The 26,013-nt window shown below is 33.5% G+C and overlaps 1 protein-coding gene across 1 annotated transcript in view; it reads left to right on the forward strand.

Moving 5' to 3' along the window:
• The window catches only part of LOC129222171 (uncharacterized), a 60,816-nt gene extending 37,309 nt beyond the window's left edge, over positions 1-23,507 (forward strand). Inside the window, exons 3-5 of the mRNA XM_054856632.1 lie at positions 3,669-3,791; positions 21,396-21,450; positions 23,369-23,507. Of these exons, the coding sequence (XP_054712607.1) occupies positions 3,669-3,791; positions 21,396-21,450; positions 23,369-23,406 (216 nt within the window). The 3' untranslated portion in view covers positions 23,407-23,507. The remainder of the gene's footprint in view (positions 1-3,668; positions 3,792-21,395; positions 21,451-23,368) is intronic.
• Positions 23,508-26,013: the final 2,506 nt, after the last annotated feature.

Genomic DNA, 26,013 nt, shown 5'->3' on the forward strand with positions numbered 1-26,013 from the left:
GCTGAGAGGCTGAGTTCGCAAAATTTAAGAGTACGATCACTCTTGAGGTCCATAAATTACTCTCGCGCCTCAAAGAAAGGTCTTTAACTGATGCATCCGCAGATGAAGAGAATAGATCGCGAATTCAGTCATACTGTTTGATGTTACAATTCTCGAAATAGTGCTTAAACGTGTCCTGAAGTATGACTAAATGTTCTGCCACCACATTCAGCAGCTTTTCTTCCATGCGGTTTTCTTCACATACCATGTTGACGGTCCATTTGAACATGTCCAATGAGCCACAAACTATTTCTTCTCTCCATAGCTGAATTTTTGATTTGAACCCGTCTTGCCCTCCGTCCATACATGTTACCCAAATTATCTCCTTCTCCTTGCATCTTCCGATTCAATTCGTTAAGGTTTTCAAAAATGTCAGCCATGTACGCTAGTTTTGCCAACCAATATTTGTCTTGCAACAAACTGGCGTACTGCATTTCGTATTTTAAAATCAAAAGTTACCTCGTCCCTCAATTCAAAAATTCTTGATAGTACCTCACCACATGAAAGTCAGCGAATCTCTGTATGAAGAAGTTGGGAGTGGTGATCTGCCCCCATTTCTTCACAAAATACGGAGAAAAGGCGAGAATTGCGCTGCCTCGATTTTATGAAATTCTCGATTTTCACGACTTCAGCCAAAGCTGACTTCAGCTCATCTGGTAAGTTACTGCCATGAGAGCTTCACGATGGAGGAAACAGTGTATGGTTTTAATTTCTATTTTATGAAGTCTCAGAACCGAGCTTTGAGAAACTACGATAAAAGGAAATTAGCATCGGAACTGGAAAAGAGGAAAACAAAAGCTAAAGCTGGGACTAAAATTCCTGAGGGAGGGGACGATATTCCCGTTTGCGAAAGATTTAGAAAAAATTCTATATAATTAGTTGATTTCCTGGAAATTAAAATCCGTTTTCAAAAACTGAAAGTAATAGGATCACAGGAAGTTTAAAAAGAGGTGGGGCAGCAAATCCCGCCTCTCCCCTTCTGGGTGTGTCTTATTGCACATGATCGACAGGGTGAATTGAGAAGTTACAGAACGATACAAACGCTATTCGGTCGTAACTTTAAAATAAAATAGGTCAAGGCTCTTTCTTTTTATACACTGCTCGACATTAAAAATGCAACACCAAGAAAAAAAGGTCAGAAACTGATGAAATTTGGAAAAAAGACAGAGACAGCAGGGAATAACAAATGATCTTAATTTAAAAATGATAGGCCGAACACAGAGCGAGAATGGCGTCGGCTCAGTAGGATGTAGGACCACCGCGGACAGCGATACACGAAGAAACACGTCTAGGCATAGAGTCAATAAGGGAAGGAATGGAAAGCCATCCCTCTGGATGGTATCCAGAGGGATAGCTCTCCATTCCGTTTCAACCATTTGCCACAGTTCGTCTCCTGAACGAGGCAGGGACAGAGTCTGCAAATGGCGCCCAATCACATCCCACACATGTTCGATTGGTGACAGGTTAGGGAAGTATGGTGGCCAGGGAAGTATCTGTGTGCCTTGGAGAGCATGTTGGCAGATGTGAGCACTGTGTGGTCGGGCGTTATCCTGCTGAAAAATTGCATTAGGTAGCCCTTGAAGGTAAGGGATTGCCACCAGCCGCAGCACATTATCCAAGTATCGTTCGGCCGTCCTAGTGCCCTGAATACAAACTAGAGGTGATATGGAATTGTACTCAATTGCGCCCCAAACCATTATGTCACGTTGTCATGTGGTTGGACGTTCCACAGTTACTGCCGGATTAGATCTGTCTCCACGTTGACGCCACACACGTATGCAGCGACTATTCCTGGATAAGCAGAAGCGGGATTCATCTGAGAACACGACATTTCGCCATCCACGTCGCTCTAGTCCGGCACCATACTAAACGTTGCTGTCTATGTTGTGGGGTCAATGGCAGACTTCTTAGCGGACGCCTTGATTGCAGACCACGTGCGACCAAACGACGGGTAATGGTTCTAGTTGACACGGGAACATTCAGGGTATCTTGCACCTGCTGCAGAATCGAGGGCCAAGTGACTTGTGGGTCTGCTACAGCTTGTCGGTGGATGCATCGATCCACGCGTTCAGACATCACTCTGGCTGCTCCTACACCCCTCAATCTTGCCACATTTCGTTGTTCCAACCATCTTCGGCACAGCCAATGCACCGTGCTCGCATCCATGTGGGTATCAGCTGCGATTTGACGTACGGCCAACCTCCCCTTCTCAGTCGAATCACCATACCCCTCGTAAAATCGTCTGTCTACTGGAAGTGCCTTCGTTGACGTCGCCTGGCATTCTCTTATGTTACACGTATCCTCCAAGACAAAAACAAAATTCCTTCGATAATTCTCCAGTCAGAAATAACGACACGAATATTGCCCATTCTGCAAATTCCTTCCCTTATATCTTACTTCACGTGTGTCGGGGAGCTGCGTATTTCACATCATTTACATAACTCAGTGATGTACGTCTACTCTAAAATTTGCATAAATTTCTAAACACTCCTTCTTGGTGTTGCATTTTCAATGTCGAGCAGTGTATAACTACGAAAATACCGCGGCACACCGGGTTCCTTGTCGCGGCGCACCAGTGTGCTGTGGCACACCGGTTGCGAAGCTCTGATATAGAGTATAATCGCATATTCACACAAATTTTCAGAACGACTTCAATAACTTTGTGCTAGAATGCCCACCAGTTGAAAAACAGTAGTTTCGAGAAAAACTGCTGTGAATGTTTTCCAATCTCCACAGTAACTTAAGTGCTCATAGCTTCCGAACTTAAACATTTTATGACATTAAAAAAGACGTGGATTTTTTTGACCCATCTACACTGGTTTTGTTTTCCCTTTATAAGCTCTAATTTTTTTGCACCAATGTTAAATTTAGCCAAGTGTCAAGCCAATCCGACTTAGCAACGATGATGTGAAGAGTTAGTTATTGGAAACTTTTTAAACAAATACCAATGGAAGTATTATGAGCAAACAAATACCTTCGCTTCTTCCAAAACATGCAGGAAATGCAATTTTATTTTTAGCTCATAACGGAAAACATGTTGATGAATGAAGTTTATTGAAAATCATTCATGAAGGGGAAATAAAGCTTGTTTAACCCGTTCGAAACGGCTCCCTCATAACAGCAGCTGTTACACACTGACTATGCGTACATGCTGGAGCAATTTCTCCTGCTAAGCCTAATATGTAATTTCGGAAAGTATCATAAAATATAATCTGTATGATAAATGTATGGGTGCAAATCCACTTGTAATCCCATGCATATGTTCCCTTGTTCATCCATCATATTACCAACACATATGTCAAGGTTGAGTGACAGGTTTAAAATATGGATTTTGTTTATGGGAAAATGCAAGAAAATTTTTAAACTGGAAATGAGACTGGTTGCTTATGGAGGATTGTTTGGTCTGTATATCATCGCCTCGGAGCAATAGAAAGATATCTAATCCCAGAAATGACACTAAGATCTTACTGTTATTGACAATATGTATGTATGCTTTTTCTCCCCCTTCAATTGAGCCATTGTTTGGTTTATCAAATGTTCACTATGCATTTAAAAAGTTTTACTGATTTTAAAATTTACTTTGTATAACCTTCATTGCTTTATTTATTGTTCTTTTTCTTTTAATACAGGGAGAACCTGTAGCAAATGAAGAACTGCAACATGTAAATACAAAACATGGTCTCTTTGCTCAAACACCAATCATATCCAAGGTCAAAGACTGTTATTCCTCAGTTATGTCCAGCCATCAGCTGGTTAGTATTTCATCTAAAAAGGTTCTAATTCATGAGTGCAATTTAGAATGATTTGATGGTTTTTTTCTTTAAATGTTTTTTATTATATTAGAGCAGTCATTTTTTAGTGAAAATTAAAAGGTGACACAAATAAAATTAAAAAAAAAAAGTATATATATATATATATATTAGGGCTATATTTATAGGTAGGATTTTTAGGGTACAAACCGCCTCCGAAATTTTTCAGTGTTACATACTTCAAAAATTGCTTTTCATTAAACTTCTTTTTTGCTGAAAAATTAAATTATTATTGTTGAAAAAGTGTACAACCTCAGTGCTTTATTTGCAGTGTTTACTTTTATTGAAGTTATTTCAAACAATTTCTAACAAAACAATACCTACCACTAGTGATGTGGATCGGGTAAATACCCAGTGGGTAGGTAAATATTTTTTGGGTATTTACCCGGGTATTTACCCAAGGCCTGGGTAAATACCTAAAAACTGGGTATTTTACAAAAAAATGCAAAAAGTGAGTCTGAATTTTTTTTATTTAAATCTAAGTATGAAATAATTGGTAAAACTGATACATACATATGTATTACACAGTTTATAATATTTTTTAAAGGGAAGACTTGATGAAATTATGGAAGAAACATATCGTGAACCAAAGAATCTTTCTTTTCAATGTCATAATTGGAGAAGTATAAGCAATTCAATGATGAACTTCAGGATTTCAAAATCACAATCTAGATTAGTCATATCCAAAATGAAAAAAAAAAAGGAAGCATGAGGGATGCTTGGAAGAATTTACTGAGAAGTTATTAAGACTATGATGTTATTTATTTATTTTATTGCTGTTTAAGTGGTAACGTGGCAAATATAGAAACAGTTTTCACATTAATAAGCAAAAAAAAAAAATATTGTTTTCTGTTGCCTTGCTCATTTGCATTTGCTCCCCTGTACTTCATGATGAAAATTTATTCGAACTATTTTTAATACACGCAACTAGTGATGTCGGGTGGGAAGGTAAATATTTTTTTCGGTATTAATCCTAAGGCAGGGTAAATCCCCTAGTAATTGTGCATTTTGCCAAAAAAACTTTAGGTGGTATCAAAAAGTGATGATTTTCTTTTTAAAACAAACTGTAAAATGAAAGATTGAAAATATAAAAATTTTTATATTATAATTTCTTGCGTAATGAAATCTTATAAAAAAAACTGTCAGAATTTAGAATGAACTATTCTAAAACGTAAATAGGATGGTAGGATAATTTAATTTTTTATGGGGTAAAGCAAAGGGATTTAAGTTTAATTTTGTCACATTAGATGGCACTAGCATAACTTTTCATTGATTTTTCATAATATCATGCTACTAGTTAGTTTTGGCTTTGAGTTGTAATCAGTTTGTCCAAGCCTCCTAAATACTAAATGTTTATCACATTTGCTTTAAAAGTGATCCTCCGCCGGTACACAAACAACGCTACTACCCGATGGCAATACATGGATGGTGTTGCTATGAAGATGGATCCAAACAATTCAAATCAAATCGTTAATTGGTTAATTTTAAAATTTAAATTTAGAAGTTAACCAATTGTTTTCTCAGCTTTTAATTTCTAATGCTTTCGACATTCTGTAATTGGCAGTAGCCAGAAGACCAAAAATATGCTTACTGGGATCATTTTGCTCTATGTTAAAAGGGAGAACGCGATAGGCATTTAGTATTTAGGAGGCATTAGTTTGTCACTCACTTTGTATTTGTACTGGTAAAACTTTAAATTTTGCTTTGAAAAGTGAAAAACAAAAAAGAAAGATGGGGACATTGATTATGCATATCCAACACATTTAATGTGAATATCATATTAGATTGCTAAGTTGTTTCACACAATAATTCTTTAAATATGTGATCAAAATATAATTTTTGGGCAAAAATTTGTTTTGTACATGGTTGGTTATATATATACATAGTGAAATACAGACAGAAAAGTATTTTAGTTTAATATAAATTTTTGAAATAAATACCCGGGTAAATACCCAAAATGGGTATTTACCCGGGTATATACCCTGGGTATTTACCCCTAAAAATAAATACCCAGGTATTTTACATCACTACCTACCACTAACAAAAACATTCAAATTTTTTGAGTTTGAAAGTACAAAACTCTTATATAACCAGGGACGGATACAAGGGAGGAGCGATTGCTTCCCTTTAATGAAATCTCCACTGGTAATTTTTTGAAAATTAAGTTTACAAAATGCAAATTTGTCGAAGTTTCATCAATCTTGGGAGAAGAGAGGTTTGGGACAATATCAAAATATTGTTTCGGAATATAAGTACAAAATCTTTGTGATCAATATTTAAAAATCAGTACGTATACACGATAAATAGTAAGTAATAAAAAGCATCGCCCCTCCCTTGAACCTTATATGTAACATATTTGAAAGTGTCAAAAGATATTAATTTAAGTGGTGCGCATATTCGAATGTGCATGCATGAGTATATGCACCTATTCCTTTGAGTTGAAAAAGACATTGAATATTTAGCAGGGGTAATGTAGTGCAGTGATTCCCAAAGTGGGTTCTGCCAATGGCTGATAAAGGTTCTATTACGAATTAATTAATGAAAAGTTTTTGTTCACCACAGCAATTAAAAAAATAATAAGAATAAAATCTTGATATCAAAAAAAAGCATTACTGAGCATTTGAGAAATTTTTTTTAAAAATCCCGTCAGAATACTTCCCGCACACTCATAAAGACTTTGAATTACAATACACAGTCCATTTAGCAATAGAGATATGGCACTGTTCTGTGCCTGAGTATGAATCATTAACTGAACTTTCAAGTTTATCTGCTTTGAAACAATAGGTTGATTCTGTTTCACGCAACAAATTTTGCATTGGTGTTGGAACCCGTTATGTGGCTAAGAAAGTTATATCTTAAATATACTTCCTTGTGTAGCAACTTATTAATGCAAAACTAGATTTCCTGCTTAAGCCAGAGATGCCCACCTAGGGCAGACTGCAGCATTGAAATTTTTAAAGGGGGTTGAGGGGTATTTTTCACTTTTTTGGGGGGGGCTTTGTGATATTTAGGTGGTGTTATCCCTTGCTCTTAGGAGAGGGGGGCACCTCTGCCTAAGCATACACGAAAAACAAATTCAGATCTAAATTGGATGCTCCTCTGGTGATAGGGATTCTACCAGGGATGGGGTTTTGGACGTCCAAAACTAGTTTTGGTCAGGATGGGTGGTTTTTACCGTCCAAATGTGTCTAAAACTGTCCAAATGTGTGTAAACTGTCAAAAAGTGTCTAAGACTGTCCAAAAGGGTCTTAAGCTGTCCAAAAGTAAGCTGAAGCTAAAGGAGTCTAATCTAATCAGTGGCGTAGCTAGGGTGGAGCAGAGCAGACGGTTCGCCCCGGGTGGCACTTTTTCGGGGGCAGCAATTTCACACTTCTAATATGATCAATGCATTTTCCTATTAAGGAAATCATGCTTTTGATCGATTACTGGAGGCAACAAAAGAAAAGAGTTCTTTAAATTGTAAGGTTTTGGTACGACTATTCTGGTTCGATTTTTTGTTGTGGACATATCAGCACTATTGTTTGTTTTTCTCTTCCTTTGTCTGAAGTTACAGATAATTGCAGGTGGTAAGGTAACGTTAAGGGACCAACGACTATTGAAGAGGAAACAATACATTACTTAACCTTTCGTTACATGATGAAGCTACCACTTGGTCTTAAGAAAGTTCCTTAGAAGCCACTTTATTAAAAAAAAAAAACTAATTTTTAAAGGAAAGTGACAACAAAAGAGAGAGAGAGGTCTCAAATGGTGGGCGATTTCATTGTCAGGATAGAATTACCTGTTTCAAAAATTGCCTTGATTGGTCATTGATTACAAAATTTTCATTGAGACAGAATGAATTTTATGTTCATTTTATAAAAGCACTTATTCACAACTCAAGTAATAAGTTCTTGTATTTACTGTTTTTATCAACAAATTCCTGTAAACAGTAAGTTTCACATTTAGCCATCCATTTTAATGAAAGGTTTTTAATCAGTAAAATAATGTCAAGTAAAATAATCAGTAAAATAATGTGCCTTCACTTTTTCCTCTCATGAATCACAGAATGGTTAATCGAATGGAAAAGGGCCTCTTCATCTTATTGTCCTCTATCAGTGAAAAAGAGAATGATCCACATTTGGTAAAATAGCAGTATCGGATTTGGGGAATGAGATGGGGTAAGTCTTGCTCATACCATGAGCGGTAACTTCCGAGTTTGTCAACATTAACTGGTTCGCTCAAGCACGGATTCAAAAGTGATTTATAACTTCCTTTAAGAAACCAAAGAGACCCTAAATTTGAGTTTCCAAAACTTCAAAGTAGGATATTTTCCCCTATCTTTAACAGCGTGGTGACAGATCAGGGAAAAGTCAGGGAACTTTATTAATCAGGGAAATATCAGGGAATTTTGAAAAAATTACAAAAAATCAGGGAAAATTGATTTTTGTGAAGGAAAAAAATTTTTTTTTTTTGCTTTACAAAATTAAGTATCCTAATTCTCTACGCATTTTCCGCCAATTATCTGTTCAAAAAAAAAAAGTAAAATTAATGAGGTGCGATTATACACTGCTGCATAGTTGTAAATCTTTTTTCCTCAACTTCAAAGTATTAAATCTTCCTTATTAACTGCAGGATGAACATCCTAAGATTGCTTCTGTGTCTGTTAGGTTGTTTATTTTACCTAGCTTGAAATTCCTTTCACGCTTTCAATGTTACGTAAAATAGACAACCATACAGACAAAGAGGAAGAAAGGCCTTAGCTCCTTTGTCTTTATTCCATTATCTCGAAGTAATTAGCGTACTGTAATCACGATTTCAAGAAGAAATCTTTGGTTTTTGAATTAATACTATAAAAGCTAAAAAGTTTTTACTTCTTCGGGTTTTTAATTTAATTGCAAAAATTGAACTTTCAATAGAAAAAAACTTAGTTTTTTGCCGTTATACTATTTGTTGTCACCGCAGATTATAAAGGTTTTCTTTCCTTCAGACTTAAGTAATTCTTTTATTTTATAACCAAGTTGTATTCTTCTTTTATATATTTTTAATTTAACTAATCGCTTTTTTTTCTGTTTTTGCATTTCAAAGTTGTTTGTTACAAAAGCAGACTAAGAAATTTGTTCGATACATACTGAAATCATTTGAAATAGAGTTAACTTGTGTTTACTTAAATATTTTTATTTTTTTACTGTTAAAATGCTGTATTCATTCATTAAAACCTATGTTCTTGATGAGAGAAAAACTCCCTGTGAATGGATGTCAAATGGTTTCATCTGTTTTGAATAAATATGTCAATTAGTTATACAAAAATAACTACATTTCTTCTATTCTTTCACTATTACTTGTTATTCTTGCAACAATTATTATACTGTTTGAAAATTTAGTTCAAAAAAATTTCAATTACTTTAGTTCAATCATAAATACACATATGTTTTTAACAGTGATTTTAATAGTTTCTTAAAATTCTTATGCTAAGTGGTTTCTGGAAGTAAAGTGTTTTTTTTTTTTTAATTTTCTATAATCTTTCCATGTAGAAAAATTTAATATACTGTTTTGTAGGGGGTTTTTCCCCCCAAAAAATTGACTTATTATGTTTTTTCAACCATTTTTTTTTTAAATATATCTTTAGTTCAACAACTTTACACAACTTAAAACGTTTAAAATACTGCATTTTGTACAAACATACAATGAATTTCAAGTAGAGCAAAAAAAGAAACATATTATCATCAGTAACGTAAATCAGGGAAATTTGGTGAACTTAATCAGGGAAATCAGGGAAAAGTCAGGGAACTTTTTTTCACAGTTCCTGTCGTCACCCTGTTTAAGCTCTTTCTTACTGTCAAGAAGCGTAAAATGCATTTTCAGGACTGTAATTTTGAATAATTTCCGGAAGGGAGCCACTTACCATCCTTTTCTCCCTTAACTTGGCCAAACTGACCTCAAACAGCATTTTGGGGAGATCGATTTTCTCCTCTCGCTGTCTAACGTTGCCAAAAATAGCTTTAAAATATGTTTTTAGGCTAGAGAATTCTGACCCATCGAAGACGACTTAAAATTGCATTACTAAACCCTGAATAAATGTCACATTTTTCGGGAAGAGCAACCGAACCTTCCTATCCCTTAACGTCACCAAACATTTCAAAAGCGCAGTTTTAGGTCTTCAGTCTCAAAACATTTCCAAGGGATAACGTTCACCTTATCCCTTCACATCTCAACTTTTAAACTAATATTGAGTTTTTAAAACTTCAATAGGACCAAAATTCCTGAGGGAAGTCAAACTCTGACCCTTCCTGTAACATAAAGATAGTGTAAAATGTGTATTTATGACATAAACTTCAAACTTTAAAACCTCCATCTCCTCTAATGTCTTCAAAAATAGCTTAAAGTTGGGTTTTTGAAATTTCAATTTCAGAAAAATTCTAAGGAAGGGACCACAGATGTCCACGAAATCACCTAACATTATCACAGTTGGCTCCAAATTTCGTTTTCAGAAATTTCTGAGGCAAACCAGCGAAGCCTTTTTTTCTCAATGATGAAGAGCTTAATATGAGCAACAGTTTCAAAAAAAATTTTGGTTGGGAAAATCTCCTTCGAATTCTCATAGCTTTGTCCGTCAAACAACAGCTAAAGTCAGCTTTTTAGAGCGTCATTTCTAAAAAGTTTTCGGGGGAGACGGAAGACCCATCTTGCTTTCCGGGCAGCGCCCCAAGCCTTCCCCAGTCTCTTCACGTATCCAAAGATAGTCTAAAATTGCTTTTTTAAGACGGAAAATTTCCTTTAGAAGTCCCAACACCCTTTAACGTCACCAAAAAAAGAATAAAACTGATTTTTTAATTTTAATTTTGGGGAAAAAGTAGCAATCTGAAGGGCGCTCCAAGCTTCTTTTCCATTAGCGTCACTAAAAATTGCCTAAAATCCCGAATTTTGACTTAACTTTTGGAATTTTCCGGTGAGGCTCTGAATTTTTTTTTTTCTTCTGCAAGAAAGCCATGATTTTTTTTCTTCTTATTTAAAATCTTATTATTACTTTAAATGTTCTTGACTCTTTAGTGTATTAACTATTTCCCATCAAAAGAGCGGCAAATTGAGGAACCGCCCTGGGCGGCAGAAAGTCTAGCTACGCCACTGAATCTAATCAATTCATATTTACTGCAATATTTGTAATCTATAACTATAAATATTAATTCGTTTTAACTAATGAGTGTTTGATAATATACTCCTCTAAATTATTCATTTAAAAAAAGTTTATAAAAAGTTCTATTGATGACTCAAAGGAATGCTTTCAAATGTGTAATATTTTGGTGAGAGAAAAAAAGCTTAATTTGTTTAAAATTGGATCTGCATATAGAAAGTTTTACATGATATTTTTACTAAAATTATTTTTTAAATATAGATTAAAGAACAATAAATTGTTGATTAATTGCAAGCATTTAATTTTTTAAAACTTGCGCAGTTTCTTTTTTGTTTCATATTTTTAATATAATACATTCTGCTACTACATTAAACAAAAAATACAGTAGCTTGATGATTTTTAGAAACAAATTATTGTCATTACCTAAAGTATATTGGTGGTAATTTAGTAATAGATCATGAAATGGCACCATATTCAAGAGAAGAAAATCTACTCAAAGCTGTAAAAGAGCCTCAGACACATATATGGTTTTTCTTCAGTTAAAATTTTTTTTATTTATTGCATTTAAGTCAATCATTGCACTATATTTTTTACTTTCATTTGCACTCATGCATAAATGGGAGATTCGGTTACAATTATCAAAATAATATTAATAAAATAAATAAATAAATAAAAAACTCAATCATTCAAGTTGAAAATTTTAATCAAGAACTCAACTTCTATGTAACTAGATTAGAATCAGCTGCATAAAAAAGTTGAATGTTTACATCGAATAAATGTTCGATGTAAAACATTACTTTGATAAATTTTATTCTCTTTTTGATATTTTCTCACAAAATAATTTCTCAAAAAAATATAGTTTTGGACAGTTTCGGACACAAGGGTTTTGGACAGGATGGCAAAAACCATGGTTTTTACCATTATGTCCAAAACCTTGCCAACCATAGATTCAACCTTCTGACTTCTGATTTGAAGCAAGTTTGGATGAATAGTGCCATATTTTCCTGCAGATTATACGCTGCCGCAGATTAACTGTGATTTTTTTTTTCTTAACACCAACGCATTGAACCTCAATTGAATTGATTATTTCAGAAAGGGCATTAAGTCCAACTAATGCAACTTTTCAGGAATCAATAAAAAGTGATTATTTCATTCAGAAATGAACTAAATTCTACGAAAATTGTTATGACTAATCTAGCCACAAGTAGGATCATTACCTCACCTTAAATCATGTTCCATTTCGTCACTGAAATTAATTATTATTTTTAATTTGGACTTATGCCCTTTCTACAATAAATATCCTGAAAGACTAGTTTACAGTGATGAAAATGTAAATCAAGTGAAACAGATTTATTTCAAACTGATTTATGGTAATAAAAAATATTACAAAGTGACAAAAATAATTAGTGAAGTCCGTATTCATAAATTCATTAAGATAATTTATCTTAAGAAAATATATCGTGTATTTTCGTCTTTCTCTCGTCTTGTTTTAGTAAAATAATTATGTCTGGCTTAAAAAATTAAAATAAAAAAAATACAATAACTAAAATTGAGATAAAAAGCAAAAGTTTTAATTTTGTATATGACTATATTCATATTCATCAAATACATCCTCCATGGAAATCTTTTTTTCTATCCTTCTCTTGTCTAGTTTTGTGTACAAAGTTCAATGTACATATTAGTATGACTATGTGCAAAATTGCACTGAATAATTATCTTGATATTTGTTATTTCTTTTAACAATATGAAAATTTTCCCTTTATACTCAATATTGGCAAAGGTAGTTCAGCCGACACGCATTTCTTTGCAATATTCTCTTGAAAACCGTCTATAAAATAGCTAACCTGAAACCGTTCCTTTGATGTTCTATTGAATATTTAACCATCACGAATGTTAATAATTGAAAACATTTGTCGCCCAGTAGAATCTTTTCCAAAATCTAAATTTGGGAGATAAATCATCTGAAAAAATGAATGGCACCTGTTTAAACAGTTACAGATTTCATTGTTTTCAACAGATTTGATGGTGAATCTTGATGTAATTTCAAGATTTCACTTGTGAGAGATTGGATTTCACATGGTTATAATCTGTCGTATCTGTTTAGCATTCTTTTTACTGTCCCAAAATCCTGGTCGTAAATGACGAACAAATGTCCTCTCATAAGAAAGTCATCAGCAGTCTTGTTAAATTTCTTCAATGTTATTTTTAGAAAAAGTCTCCTGCAGTGTTGTTCTTATTCCAGCGTACATCTCACTGAAAGCACACAATATTTTTGCAGTTCCTAGAGTAATGTTAATAAAACCCCGGAGAAATTAGCGAATTTCATTCGGATTCTGTGATTTCAAATTCCCCCCCCCCTCCTAAACCCTTGAACTAACGAACCTACCATTACCAAAATTATGTTAGATCAAAGGAGTTAGTTGTTTTTACTTCATTACGCCAAAAAATCTAGTTCTTATATGATCTTGCCATTGCATCTTACTATTTCTTCCTGCTCGTTTAGTGCAGAAAGGGCATAAGTGCGGGACTTAAGCCCTTTTTGCACTGAATGAAAAATGGGCTAATATAAAGGGCTAAGCCCTAAATGAAGGGCTTTGTTGTACTACAATAATTGACTTCCCTGCTACACTAATCAATATCTTTACATACAAGCATGGGAAAACATCAGCTAACTCAATTTTGAAAAAAAAAAAAGACTTATGCCCTTTCTGCAATAATAGATTCAATTACTGTAGGATTCACCGATAAAGACTGTACGCCAACTGAAGGGTGTTTATTTTACAAAGTTTGCATGTATTTTCTTGCTACCTGCTTGTATGTTGTTTATTTTACGTTGTTTGAATATTCCTCTTACACAATTCAGGCCATGTAACATAAACAAGAATACAGTGAAGGAGAAAGCTTTCATTTGCACAAGATTAGACCGTTTGCTCCTTTGTCTTGACTCTTTGTTTTTCAAGTAGGGTCATTCCACGTCAATTCAACCAAACCATGACACCCACTGACTCATATTTTGACGAAACTTGGTGAGTTTAGTCCTTTAATGTAGAAAAGTATTCACATCAATTTTTTCTTCTCAATCTGCTTTAGTTTTCATTTTACAGCCAGTCAAAATTTTGAATTTTTCGTATTTTCCAAACTATGACGATTTTTTGCGTTTATTAAAAATAATTTGTATTTCATTTATTTTTCAGCCAATTTTTATGAAAATTTACAGTAATATTAATGAAAATATGAGGATTTCAGAAAAAAATATTTAAAAAATGCTAAGTAATATTTTAAAAGTAGAAAAAAATTATATTCGTAATTTTTTTTCTCTAAAAGTATGAAATACGTTAAAGTCAATATCAACCAAAGGGAATATGATAATCAAAAAAATTCTTTTTTCCTGATGATCTTAGATGTGTGTTCTGTCATTAAAAGAAATAAAATTAATGGCTTTTTCAGTTCTTTATATTTTTAGCTTAAAAATATATCTGCTTCATTGGTTTTCTTTTTAATTTTATTTATTTATTTATTTATTTTCCCACACTACTATCAAAAAATGAATGTATTTAAAAATATAAATTTCTCAATAATTTGCACATGAAATACCCTTAATTTTTATTTTAATCACAAAAATGCTAATTTTTTTACAAATTTCATTACATAGTACACTAGTGCAGCCAGAAATACCTTCTGTATCGGGTTTTTGGACCAAAAATACCTACTGGAAGGGGGTTTTGAACCAAAAATACCTTCTGAAAGGGGTTTTTTGATTAACAATACCTTCTGAAGGCGATTTCTTGATCAAAAATATCTTCTGAAAGGGGATTTTTTCATTAAAACAGTCCTTTCATATGCAGAAACTACTGTATTAGAATACACATATATGTTAAAACCAATGCCTTTGGGAGAATCTTAAAAGTGTGTTCTGCCATTTAAAAAAATAAAATTAATGGCTATTACATTTCTTTTTAGGTATGTATATTAGGGTGGAACAAAAATGACCTTAATTTTTTTTTTTTTTAATTTTTTTGGTTTGCCGTAGGGGAGAAAAGTTGTCATTTAAGTTTAAAAAGAAGCAGAAGAAATTTCATTGCTTTACTACAACATCTTTAGGTGCCGCAACGAGCTTAAAGTTTGATAATAACCGAAATTTCCATTTAAACAATGAAATTCCTTTTTATGCTTTCCTACTGTATATAACGGCACAAAATATGACAGTAAATACATTTTTTAAGCATTACATTAGGAAAAAAATACTAATTACAAAATACAGTTTAAAAAAAAAATCATAACTTTACTAATAGTAAAGCTTTACTATCTTTACTAATAATAAAGCTGAAAGTCTGTCTGGAGATCTAGATCTCTGTCCGTATCTCTGTGACGCGCATAGCGCCTAGACCATTCGGTCGATTTTCATGAAATTTGGCACAAAGTTAGTTTGTAGCATGGGGGGGGGGGGTGTACCTCGAAGCGATTTTTTGAAAATTCGATTTTTTTCTTTTTCTATTCCAATTTTAATCACATTTACCCGAGCAAAATTATAAGATGGGCGAGTAAATTACCAAGTTGTCATAACCTGGAACCGTAACATGGGCAAGTCAATTGGCGAGAAATTCTTCTTACATTATTTGTAAATATACAAGCAAACCAACTGACCTTTTAATTTTTCTACAACGGGCAAAGCCGTGTGGGTTTCACTAGTATACTATAAAAGACATTAACAATTCTAACAATTCCATTATCGATGTAATCTTTGGCAGAAATACTATTTGTTGAACTTTAAACTTCTTAATCCCGCCTCTACTTTGTGTTCTTGCATTCAATACACGTCGTAATCCAAGTTCTCTTACATTTCTACGCTCTTTGCATAACATAACCAAATGGAGATTTTCTGTTGCATCAAAATACCCATTTCTTTATATAACCCGGTCTATAATGTTCTTAAAATCATGAGAGAGATATCGTGAATGTAAGATACGTTCAAATAAATGTTTAGAGCCGTAAGTACGAGAAGGTTTCAACTTGATGTTAAACCACACAGGAGCATACGCATCAACCACTTGATCCGTACAAGAAATGGATCCTTTCTTGAAAATGTATGAATGAATAATGATTACTATTAATATATTTCAGTATTATTATTTGTTTCAAACAATTTTAGCGAAATGCCACGCCCATATAAAGGAAACTATACTTTACTGCACTTTAACAATGTACTGAGTCAGAGTCTTGAGATTTTCGGTCGGATTTTTAGTTGCCACGTGCAATCAAAATATACGGTTTGCAAATGTAAGTCATCCGGAGAGGGGAAGTTTTCCCAGGTTCCTTGAAGATAAATCTAGTGAGCAAGTCCCACTTGATATAGTGACACACATATCCAATACATATTTGTGATCGGTACTTATGTCCTGTATGTTCTCAAAAAGAAGGTTATTTTCAATAGGTAAGGAATTAACCACCGGAAGATTAGAACAGGTTTCCAGCTGTTGTCCTAATTTGTCTTTAAATTCGTTTGAGTCTTTTGTTTTGCCATCTAAGAATCCATTAGGCTTCTATTCCTCTTGTCTCAAAGAAGCTCTTGACCAAATGTAATCTATTTTGGAAACTGAAAAGTCATATATATTTCACTTATAGAAAGATCTTTTCCAGCTGCACTTTTTAAGCCGTGTCTAATAAAACAGTAGCATTTCATTGCGTCTTCGTAAGTAGGTAGTAAAACTTCATTGAAATCGCTAAATATTCCAAAAATAGGACATTCTGATGTTTGTCTCGTCTGCACTTGTTTAGACTGACCCATTGCAACTCACAACAATGAAGTATCTTACCAACTAACGAAATTTTACGTTACTCACTAACTCAACTCGACAAAGAAATTGACACCTGATCTGAGCTTGGCCCCACTCACACAAATCACTGCAAACCAGCCCCACCCCATTTAAACATCCGCTGCTGCAATGACTCAAGCTCCCAGATGCCAGTGCATTTCCACAAAACATGCGTTTTTGCGAAACTTACTTTGCTCTTACGGCACCTCAAGACATAATCCGAACATCAAAAAAAAAGTTATTGTGCAACCTGTTGAGCATAAAAATTGCTTTTCGACAGCATTTGAAACACAAAGATAAATTTGAAGTTTTTTTTAAAAAAATTTAAAATATAGCAAAAATTGCAATTTTGCAAAATTTTATGCTCTTTGCGGCACCTCAAGACGTGCTTCAATATTTTTCATATTTTTTTTACATCTTGTTTGCATGAAAAGGCAACTTTTCCGCACTACGGCAAATTGAAAATCAGAAACTTTTTTTTCATTCCACCCTAATGTATATATTTAAAACAAAATATTTTCGAAAAATTTTCATTACCCAATTTGTTTACATAGCTGTATTATTTGCTAGAATAAAGAGCCTACAAACAATTTTCAATGTATTATTTTATTAAAAATTCAGTATCTATCAAATCAGCCTGTTATTCCTATTATTTACAAGATATTTTTTTGTTTACTTTTTCTCTGAAATATTGATTCCACTTAAATGTTTTTCCAACTTCTTTATGAAGTATGATGATTAATATTTTATTACCTTTTGCAGAAATTCAAACTTTTTCAGAAATATTTTGTGATGCAGACAAATAGTTTGAATTCGTGTTCTGATTCAGTTCGTAGCTTTAGGAAAATTTGTTCATCTTCAGACAAATCATTAACATTTTTTATAACTTGTGTGCTCCATGACTAAATTTGTGACAGTGAGTTAATGTCAACTCTCCCACACTACATTTATCTTCCATTTAGGTAAACATAAGCAGCTATAAGCACACGGAACATCTAAATGCAACTTACTGCAGTAGTTGTGGAATTAAAAGTATCTCAAAGTTTGAATCGAATATCTGTCAGTTTCAGTCTTTATGTTCAGCATTTAATTTGCTTCTGTGTGTGGGAAAATCCTTTTGCTCCTTGAAACATTGATCAAAAGGGAATATCAAATTTTAAGAAAAAATATTTTTCTGACTCAACAGTATACTTATTTGTAACATTGAATCAGATGGCAATTAAGGAATAGTTTCAGAAAATACCCTTTAGAAACTCTCAGTTTAACAATATGGTCCTTTTTCTTGCAATAAAACTAGAACAGTCTTGAAATTTATAACTTCTTGTACAGGATTATGTGTCTAGCTGTTTGGTAGGAATATACGGCGCATAATTATAATTTGACTGCAATTTCGAGTTTGAGTGCTTAAGAATTTTCTTTTATTTTTGAAAAACAATAGCACTCACTGCTTTAATAACCAGATATTTAAAAAAAGGTATTTTTTATCAACAAACATATTTGTATGCCCACTTGTTAAGAGAAACTCAATCTGAACAAATTTCTTGAACTCCTTTTTTACATACACCACAAAGCAAGTTGCATAGTTTATTCCTTTGACATTTTTTTTTTAACTGTGTAATTCACACTGTAGCAAGTTTCACCCAGAAAATTGATCTTAAGTAAAAATATTTTTCCCCATCCCTGATGTATTTTTGGGTTGCCAATCATTCCTTCTCTTTTTCATCACTAAAAGGTCATAGGAAATTGTTGCTAATAAGCAAGGCAACTCCTTGTCCCACTTTAATAGTGAAGCAGGCGTTCGCATATGCTTTTTGTACTGTTTCCCTTAAGTTTAATCGAATTTTCCGATCAAAAACTACTGAGAAAACGAAAGTATTTATATGCTTTCAACTTCATATACCCTGTACCCATAAGTTTAACTTCTTCAGCACTCTATGAAACTTGGCCTTGCAAGAGACAAATGAATAAATGATGAGTAAACAGCACATGAATTATAAACTTCCGCCAATACAATAGTATTTTTGAGAGCCCCCGTTCTACCCCTCAGCCCTCACGAACCCCTAGGGGTTCGCAAACCACTGGTTGGGAAACGTGTAAATGAAGAAGAATTTGTGTTTCACTTTTGAAGCCAAAAACTCCCTCCAGAAGTATTTCTGGTTGCACTAGTGTACCATGTAATGAAATTTGTAAAAAATAGCATTTTTGTAATTAAAATAAAAAATAAGAGTATTTCATGTGCAAATTATTGAGATATTTATATTTTTGAATACATTCATTTTTTGATAATAGTGTGGGAAAATAAATAAAAAAAAATTGAAAAAAAAAATGAAGCAGATATATTTTTAAGCTAAAAATATAAAGAACTGAAAAAGCCATTAATTTTATCTTTTTTAATGGCAGAACACACATCTAAGATCATCAGGAAAAAAGAACTTTTTTGATTATCATATTCCCTTTGGTTGATATCGACTTGAACGTATTTCATACTTTTAGAAAAAAAATTACGAAAATAATTTTTTCTACTTTTAAAATATTACTTAGAATTTTTTTATATTTTTTTCTGAAATCCTCATACTTTCATTAATATAACTGTAAATTTTCATAAAAATTGGCTGAAAAATAAATGAAATACAAATTATTTTCAATCAACGCGCAGAATCGTCATAGTTTGGAAAATACGAAAAATTCAAAATTTTGACTGGCTGTAAAATGAAAACTAAAGCAGATTGAGAAGAAAAAATTGATGTGGATACTTTTCTACATTAAAGGACTAAACTCACCAAGTTTTATCAAAATCCGTGTCGGTGGGTGTCAAAATGCCATTTTTTTTGGTTGAATTGACATGGAATGACCCAGTAATTAGCTTACTATAATCATGATTTCAAGAAGAAATCATTATCTTTTAGATTATATTTCAGATTAATTTTGATTATGCCTTCAAATTAGTTACCTTTTCAGGTTTTTAGTTTAGTTGCTCAACTGGTATGTAAAATTCAAACTTTATTTTTTCATATTGTATTACCCACGGATTATACAAAGCTTTTATTCTTCAGGCCGATTTAAGGACCTGCGGATTATAGGCCGCCCACGGATAATATGCAGGAAAATATAATAGTTCAAAGTAGTTAAATTTATCAAGTTTCATCCTGTCCAGTCAAAACTGCTCAGCAAGATTTTGGAAAACAGGGCTTGTAAACATAAATTCCTGCTTCTCCATTCAGAAGAACGCTGGCTAATCAAAATAAACGTTTTTAAGAGATTGTACTGTAAGAACTTCTAGTTAAACTTAATTTTTTTTAACTGGACCCAGACTTTACAGCTATTAACGATCATCTAATGAATTAATTCCATTTTTCATATTAGTTTAATTTGTTGGAAAGAAAATTAATTGTGGGCAGTTATAACAATTTTAGGTGAAAAATTTGTTTTTGTAAATAGGTCTTATTTTAAATTGAAGGTTAAGGCAGTATTTTGTATTTATACAGCCTCATAATTTTTCTAAAGATTACTTCAGGTACATATTTAAGTAGTTCGTTGTGGACACTGGCTGAAATAGCGCTATCCGAAAGGAGCAGACTGGTAACTTAATTTTCATACTATTTCGAAGAAAAATTCTATGTTTATCAGCTTAGATTCAACAAAAGTTCTGAAATGAATTCAATTGAGATGAAGACCTTGATTGTAAAGCAACCTGAACTAATGAATCCATTCAGCTTACTTTTGAAATTAGGATAAGTTCTCTAAGTATGATTTTTTTTTCTTTTGTGAAGATTTATGAATACATTATTATGTTTTGATAAGATGTGATTTTTTGTTTTATGTTTTTGCTAAAAGATAAGGTTCCCATCATCATGTATGTTTTTAGTGTAAAATAATATGTTGAACCATTACTGTTCTTAACTATATTAGTCATGGTGTATAAGACAAACTGCAAATTTTTATTTTTTTAAAATTAGTTTTGGAGAAAAAAGCAATATTACAAGGGTCTGAAAATCTGTTACACACAAAGAAAGAGGGATCTGTGTAGTTTTGGCAGTTGAAGTTAAGATTTAATAATGCAGTATAGCTAAATTTAGAACAACACATTCTAAAAATGCAAAAATAATTTATAAAAATAAAATTAAATGATTGTGTTTAAAAAATCACTGGATTCAAATCAATTGAAAGGCTCAAGGCAAGAATGTGATATGCTACATGATGTGAATTTTTCAGTAGGCCAACTCATAAGAAATATTTTTAGTATTTTTCATAGGTATTATACATTCTATATTCTGCAATACTAAAACCAGATATGTCTTTCTCCAAATGACATAATCCATTGTCATGTTCATTTCTATTTTAGTTATGAGAAATGAAAAGTTAATTGAAAAGTCACTCCTTTTGGCTTGTCACATGTTTACCCTAACCCCTTCAATTGATTTATATGAAAGATTTTATTTTTAAAAAATCACTTGATTTAAATCGTGATTTAAATCAAGCTGATCATGCTAATTTAAATCTGCAAATTCTGAGATTCATTCATTAAAACTGAATGCAGAATCTTTTTCTTTTCATTTTTCACAGTTGGCAGCAATGGTGTTGCCATTGATGGTTTTTCCTGTTATAAGTACTATTTTCTCTCCACAGGAGGATGAAACTTCTAGAAGAAATTCTTCAAGTGGATTTGATGATTATCTGTATGGTATGTGTTTTTGTGCAAAAAAAGGTTTTATATTTGAAATTAGGTATTTGAATATGATATATATTTGAAAATCTTTTACTCCCTTAAAAAAAGTCTTAAAACTTATTATAAAAAAGCACTATTGTTGGGGCGTTAATCTTTTTTTTTTTTTTTTTTTGCTTGCTGCAAGTTTTAGTCATCAGTAAACTGTTTTCAAAACATTTGACTGCTTAATTCTAAAGTAACTTGCCAAGTTCCAGATCCAATATCAAAGAAAGTAAAAAATTGTTTTCTAAATGAATTGAAAATGGGAAAATCAAACATCTCTATGAGGAACTGCTATAGAACTTAGTACTAATTTAGATCCGAACGCTTTTGTCGGTTACACCACCTACTAAGAACCTCATTTCTACCAAACTTGGCTCCTTTTCACATTTATGTTTTGTTGGGGTATCATTAATTTTTGAAAAGCTAAATCTAAGGGTATATTCTAATTTAGGCAATTAAATGTAAAAAGGTGTATAAATATATGATTTCAGATTACATTTTCAAACCAAACAAGCAATAAAAAGAGATAGAAATTAGTATTTTGTGTGGCCACCACGCGCCGCAATAAGAGCTGCTACATGACTCGGCATGGAGTGAAACAAAGTTTGAATATCTGCCATAGGAGTATTCCATATTGTTTGTATGCGCAACCAAAGTTCATCTGTCGAAGCAACAGGACGAGGACCACGAGCGAGATTCCGCCGAACCAAATCCCACACATGTTCAATCGGTGACATACCCGGGGAATATGCAGGCCAAGGAAGAAGCTATACTTGCTACGAATCAAGGTAGGATTTGACAGTCCTGGCGACATGTGGAGTGGCATTATCCTGCTGGAATACAGCCCCTGGCAAACCTTACAGGAAAGGAATAGCTTGGGGCTGCAAAACTTCGTTCATGTATCGGGTACTGTTCAAATTGCCCACAATTCGTAGCAATTGTGATCGTCCATGTTATGCTATGGCACCCCAGACCATACCTCCGGATGTTCATCCACTGTGGTGTTCGATAATGCACTCCAAAATGTGCCGTTCACCGGCATAGCGCTTGACATGAATTCTGCCAAAATGGTGCCACAAATTGAAGTGGGATTCGTCAGAAAAGACAACCTGCTGCCAATCAGCACACCAGCTCCTATGCACATTGACCCAGTGTAGCCGCAGGCGGCGATGGTTTTAACCACCAATAATCATACACGCCTCTTTACAGCTGTCTTTTTATAATTGGTTCAATCCGCCGTTCAGAAGGCGCTGCTCAGCATACGCATGCTCTACCGGTCTGCAATTCTAATCATTTGCATATCATGCCCTACTTTATATTTCCTGCAATTTTCAGCTCACTCACGTAAGTCCTTTGTGGTGTTGCAATTTTCACAAACAGGAGTGTATATCGATAAACTAGGGACAAGGCACGATCCCCAATTTTGGGCAGGAATCTTATTTTTTTGCCATTATCAGCAAGGCCGAATCTTGGTCTTTGGCGCCCTCAAATGTGACGACAATTGGGAAAATTGCTATGATCTAAATGTAGCACTTGACATTTTCCAACATTAACTGCCATACCCCACTTTTCTGCCCACCAAGTGATATGATTTAAATTCTTTTGCAGCTGTTTTATTTGTCCTTCATTTTATGAAATCCTCGTAACTGACGTCACCAGCAGAACAATTCATGCATCCAGAAATATTTTCATGAGGTTTCCAATTAATTGGGTCTTCCCTAATATTTTGGACAATGTAGCATACTAAAAAACTTCTTGAATTAAAAATGTTTAAGTTGTGATTTTCTCTTATTTTCCTCTCCCTTTAATTTCTTAGCTTGCTTATCAGTATTCATGTAATCTAATTGTTTTAATTATTTTTCATTGTTTTAAAGTATTTTTCTCATTCAAGGAAATTTGCAAATTATGGAAACTGAAGACAGAGATTAATTAATGCTGACTATTTGTGTACATATTGTTTGTGATTTTGTATCTGTTGAAAACATATTGTTTGTTATTTTTGCTTTATTGATTTTTTTGCCTGTAAGCAGTTAATAAAATTTTTATTAAAAATTTCTCAACTTTCATTGTTCCAGGTGTGGATCCAGAGGGGGCTCATGTCCCCCTTAAGTAACTAAAGATAGCCTAAAGCTGCATTATTGGACTAACATTTTGAAAAATTCATCCCAGGTACTCTATTCATGCCCTAAAATGATACTTTTGACCCCCTCCCTCCCCCCACCAAACCAGAAGCTGGATCCCTCCATAAGTGTATAGAAGTTGGCATTATAGCACTTAATAATCTACACATAAGAAATGACTCAACAGAGAACAATATCTAAAGGAATTGATGGGAATATTATAGCGTGATTTGAATTCTAAGGACATTAGGAGATTGACAGAAGTATTTCATTTAGACGTCATCCAAATTTTGTTAAATTAAAGTGAAATGACCATAGGACCAATGCTTTTTCCAAGCTATTGGTTATACATTAACAGAAGTGCTTGGGATCATATTTGAACATATCTATTACAATCTATTATATTGCCCTCGTAATGTCCTGGGTACTGCACTTTGCTTATGTCCAAAAGATAGCCTAAACAAGAACTGATCCCCAAGGAGTCTCTTATGAGTGTCTATAGGGCATTTTTTTAGTTCACCTATTATCATCCTAGGGATCAAATTGAAGCATCAATTTGAACAAGTGGATATCATTAGGGCCATCCTAGGGGACACATCATCCAGATACTCTCTGGTCCTTCAGATCCTTTCTACATCTCGTGGTCAAACATATACCTTCCTTGGATGACCTCTTTTTTTTTTGGCAAAGTCCTGAAAAGGCATTATTTGGAAGGGCATTATTATTATTATTATTATTATTTTTTGGTGGGGGGAGTGGGTTTGCTTTAACTTACTGTGTAGGCATCAAACCAACAGTTTTTGACTTCATTTTTGCTTTCTCACTTGAAAAGGGGAGGAGGCGGAGGAATTGACCCTTGTATTGCACTATCTCTTTTGTATAACACCACTGCTTGTATAAGGCACAGATCCGCAGAATGGGAACTGGGGGTATGTTCTCCTCCCAAAGCTCTATGTGTACCATTTTTTTTCAGCACATCGAGAAAATTCTTCCTTTTTACCCATATTACAGTCGACTCTTGCTAACTCAAAATTGAAGGGAAGACATAAAAAATTTGAGTTACCAAAAATCTTACAAAAAATCATTCCATTTAATATAAGTACTATGTACCTCATCAACAAAATCAATTACAAAATAAGAACTTGCCCTACTTTATTTAAAATAACTGTTAAGAAGTGTTTAATGGGTATTCTTTTTTCTTTCCACGTCAATTACACTTTCCAGATGGGAAATAGCTCTTTTAGAATTGAAGACAATGATTTCTTTCATTCTTTGCAGACTTCTTGGCTTGCACTGCCACTTTCTGCACAAATTCTGTAAAATGTGATGTTTCTTTTCTTAAAATTTTTAAACCAACCGCTGCTTGCTTTGAAATCTAAAGGTGAGTTGCTTCCCAAAATCCTCCACTTTTTCTCCCAATATGTTTCTACCAAGTGGAATGTTCTGAGCCCGACACTGCGTTATCCAATTTATCAAACATTTTTCAACTTCTGGATGTTCCCCAATCTTCATTTTTTCCAATCCCCTTGATTATTTATCATCAAAGTTTTTAAGAATATTCTTCTTTGTTTTCGAGAGTGAGCTGTTCGGAATGCCAAACTCCTTCACAATATTAATCTTTTTCTTTCCCTCTTTTTCAACCGCATCATTCACCTTTTTTTCTCTGCAATAGAAAATGTAGTGCATTTTCGTTTTGTAGCCATAGTTCAATGAAAAATAAACCTTAGCTTCTTCGCAGCACTAATAAGTAAAGTAGGAAGACGAAGACTAGAACAAGAAAGGGTTGTGTTCTGAGAACTAGTCACTCAAGTTGAGAGAACATTGATTCTAGAAACTCGAGCATTGTTGATAAAATTTCATTATAAAGGTGCAAGTAAATACTTTTTTCGAGTTATCACGAGTTGACGATAGTACAGTATACCACATAATATTTCTGAAACCTGAATTTAAAAAAAGGTGGCAGGAGAGACGTGAGCTTTAAAAAAGCTCACAAGTTCTGATAGCAGTTTAGAAAAGCGCAATGACTTACAGTACTGTGAAAAAAAGCAGTGCTAGCTGGAAAATGTTCATTTGAGAATCTTCCATTTTCCTTCTGCCAGAAAAAACTATGTTAGAAATCTAACGAATGAAAGTCGGCTTAAAGAGAACAGAGAAAAATTACCACCAAATGTTATAAAACTAATAATGCTGGGTAGGCAAAATGGTTTTAATAAAAGCATCATGGAGATGGAAAATTCGAGATTGCTGAAAGCCTATTACATAATGAATATTTTTGGAGCGATGCTTCACTTTCAAGTTGACACAGGACAATAGTGGAGAAATAAAGAATATTTCACTGAATATTATACTGAAATTACCATGCCTTGCCTTCAATCTTCAAGTTGAGCCGAACCATTGCTTCGGTCACTCATTTGGT

Source organism: Uloborus diversus, chromosome 5 (assembly GCF_026930045.1).
Source record: "Uloborus diversus isolate 005 chromosome 5, Udiv.v.3.1, whole genome shotgun sequence".
In the NCBI taxonomy this organism is placed as follows: domain Eukaryota; kingdom Metazoa; phylum Arthropoda; class Arachnida; order Araneae; family Uloboridae; genus Uloborus; species Uloborus diversus.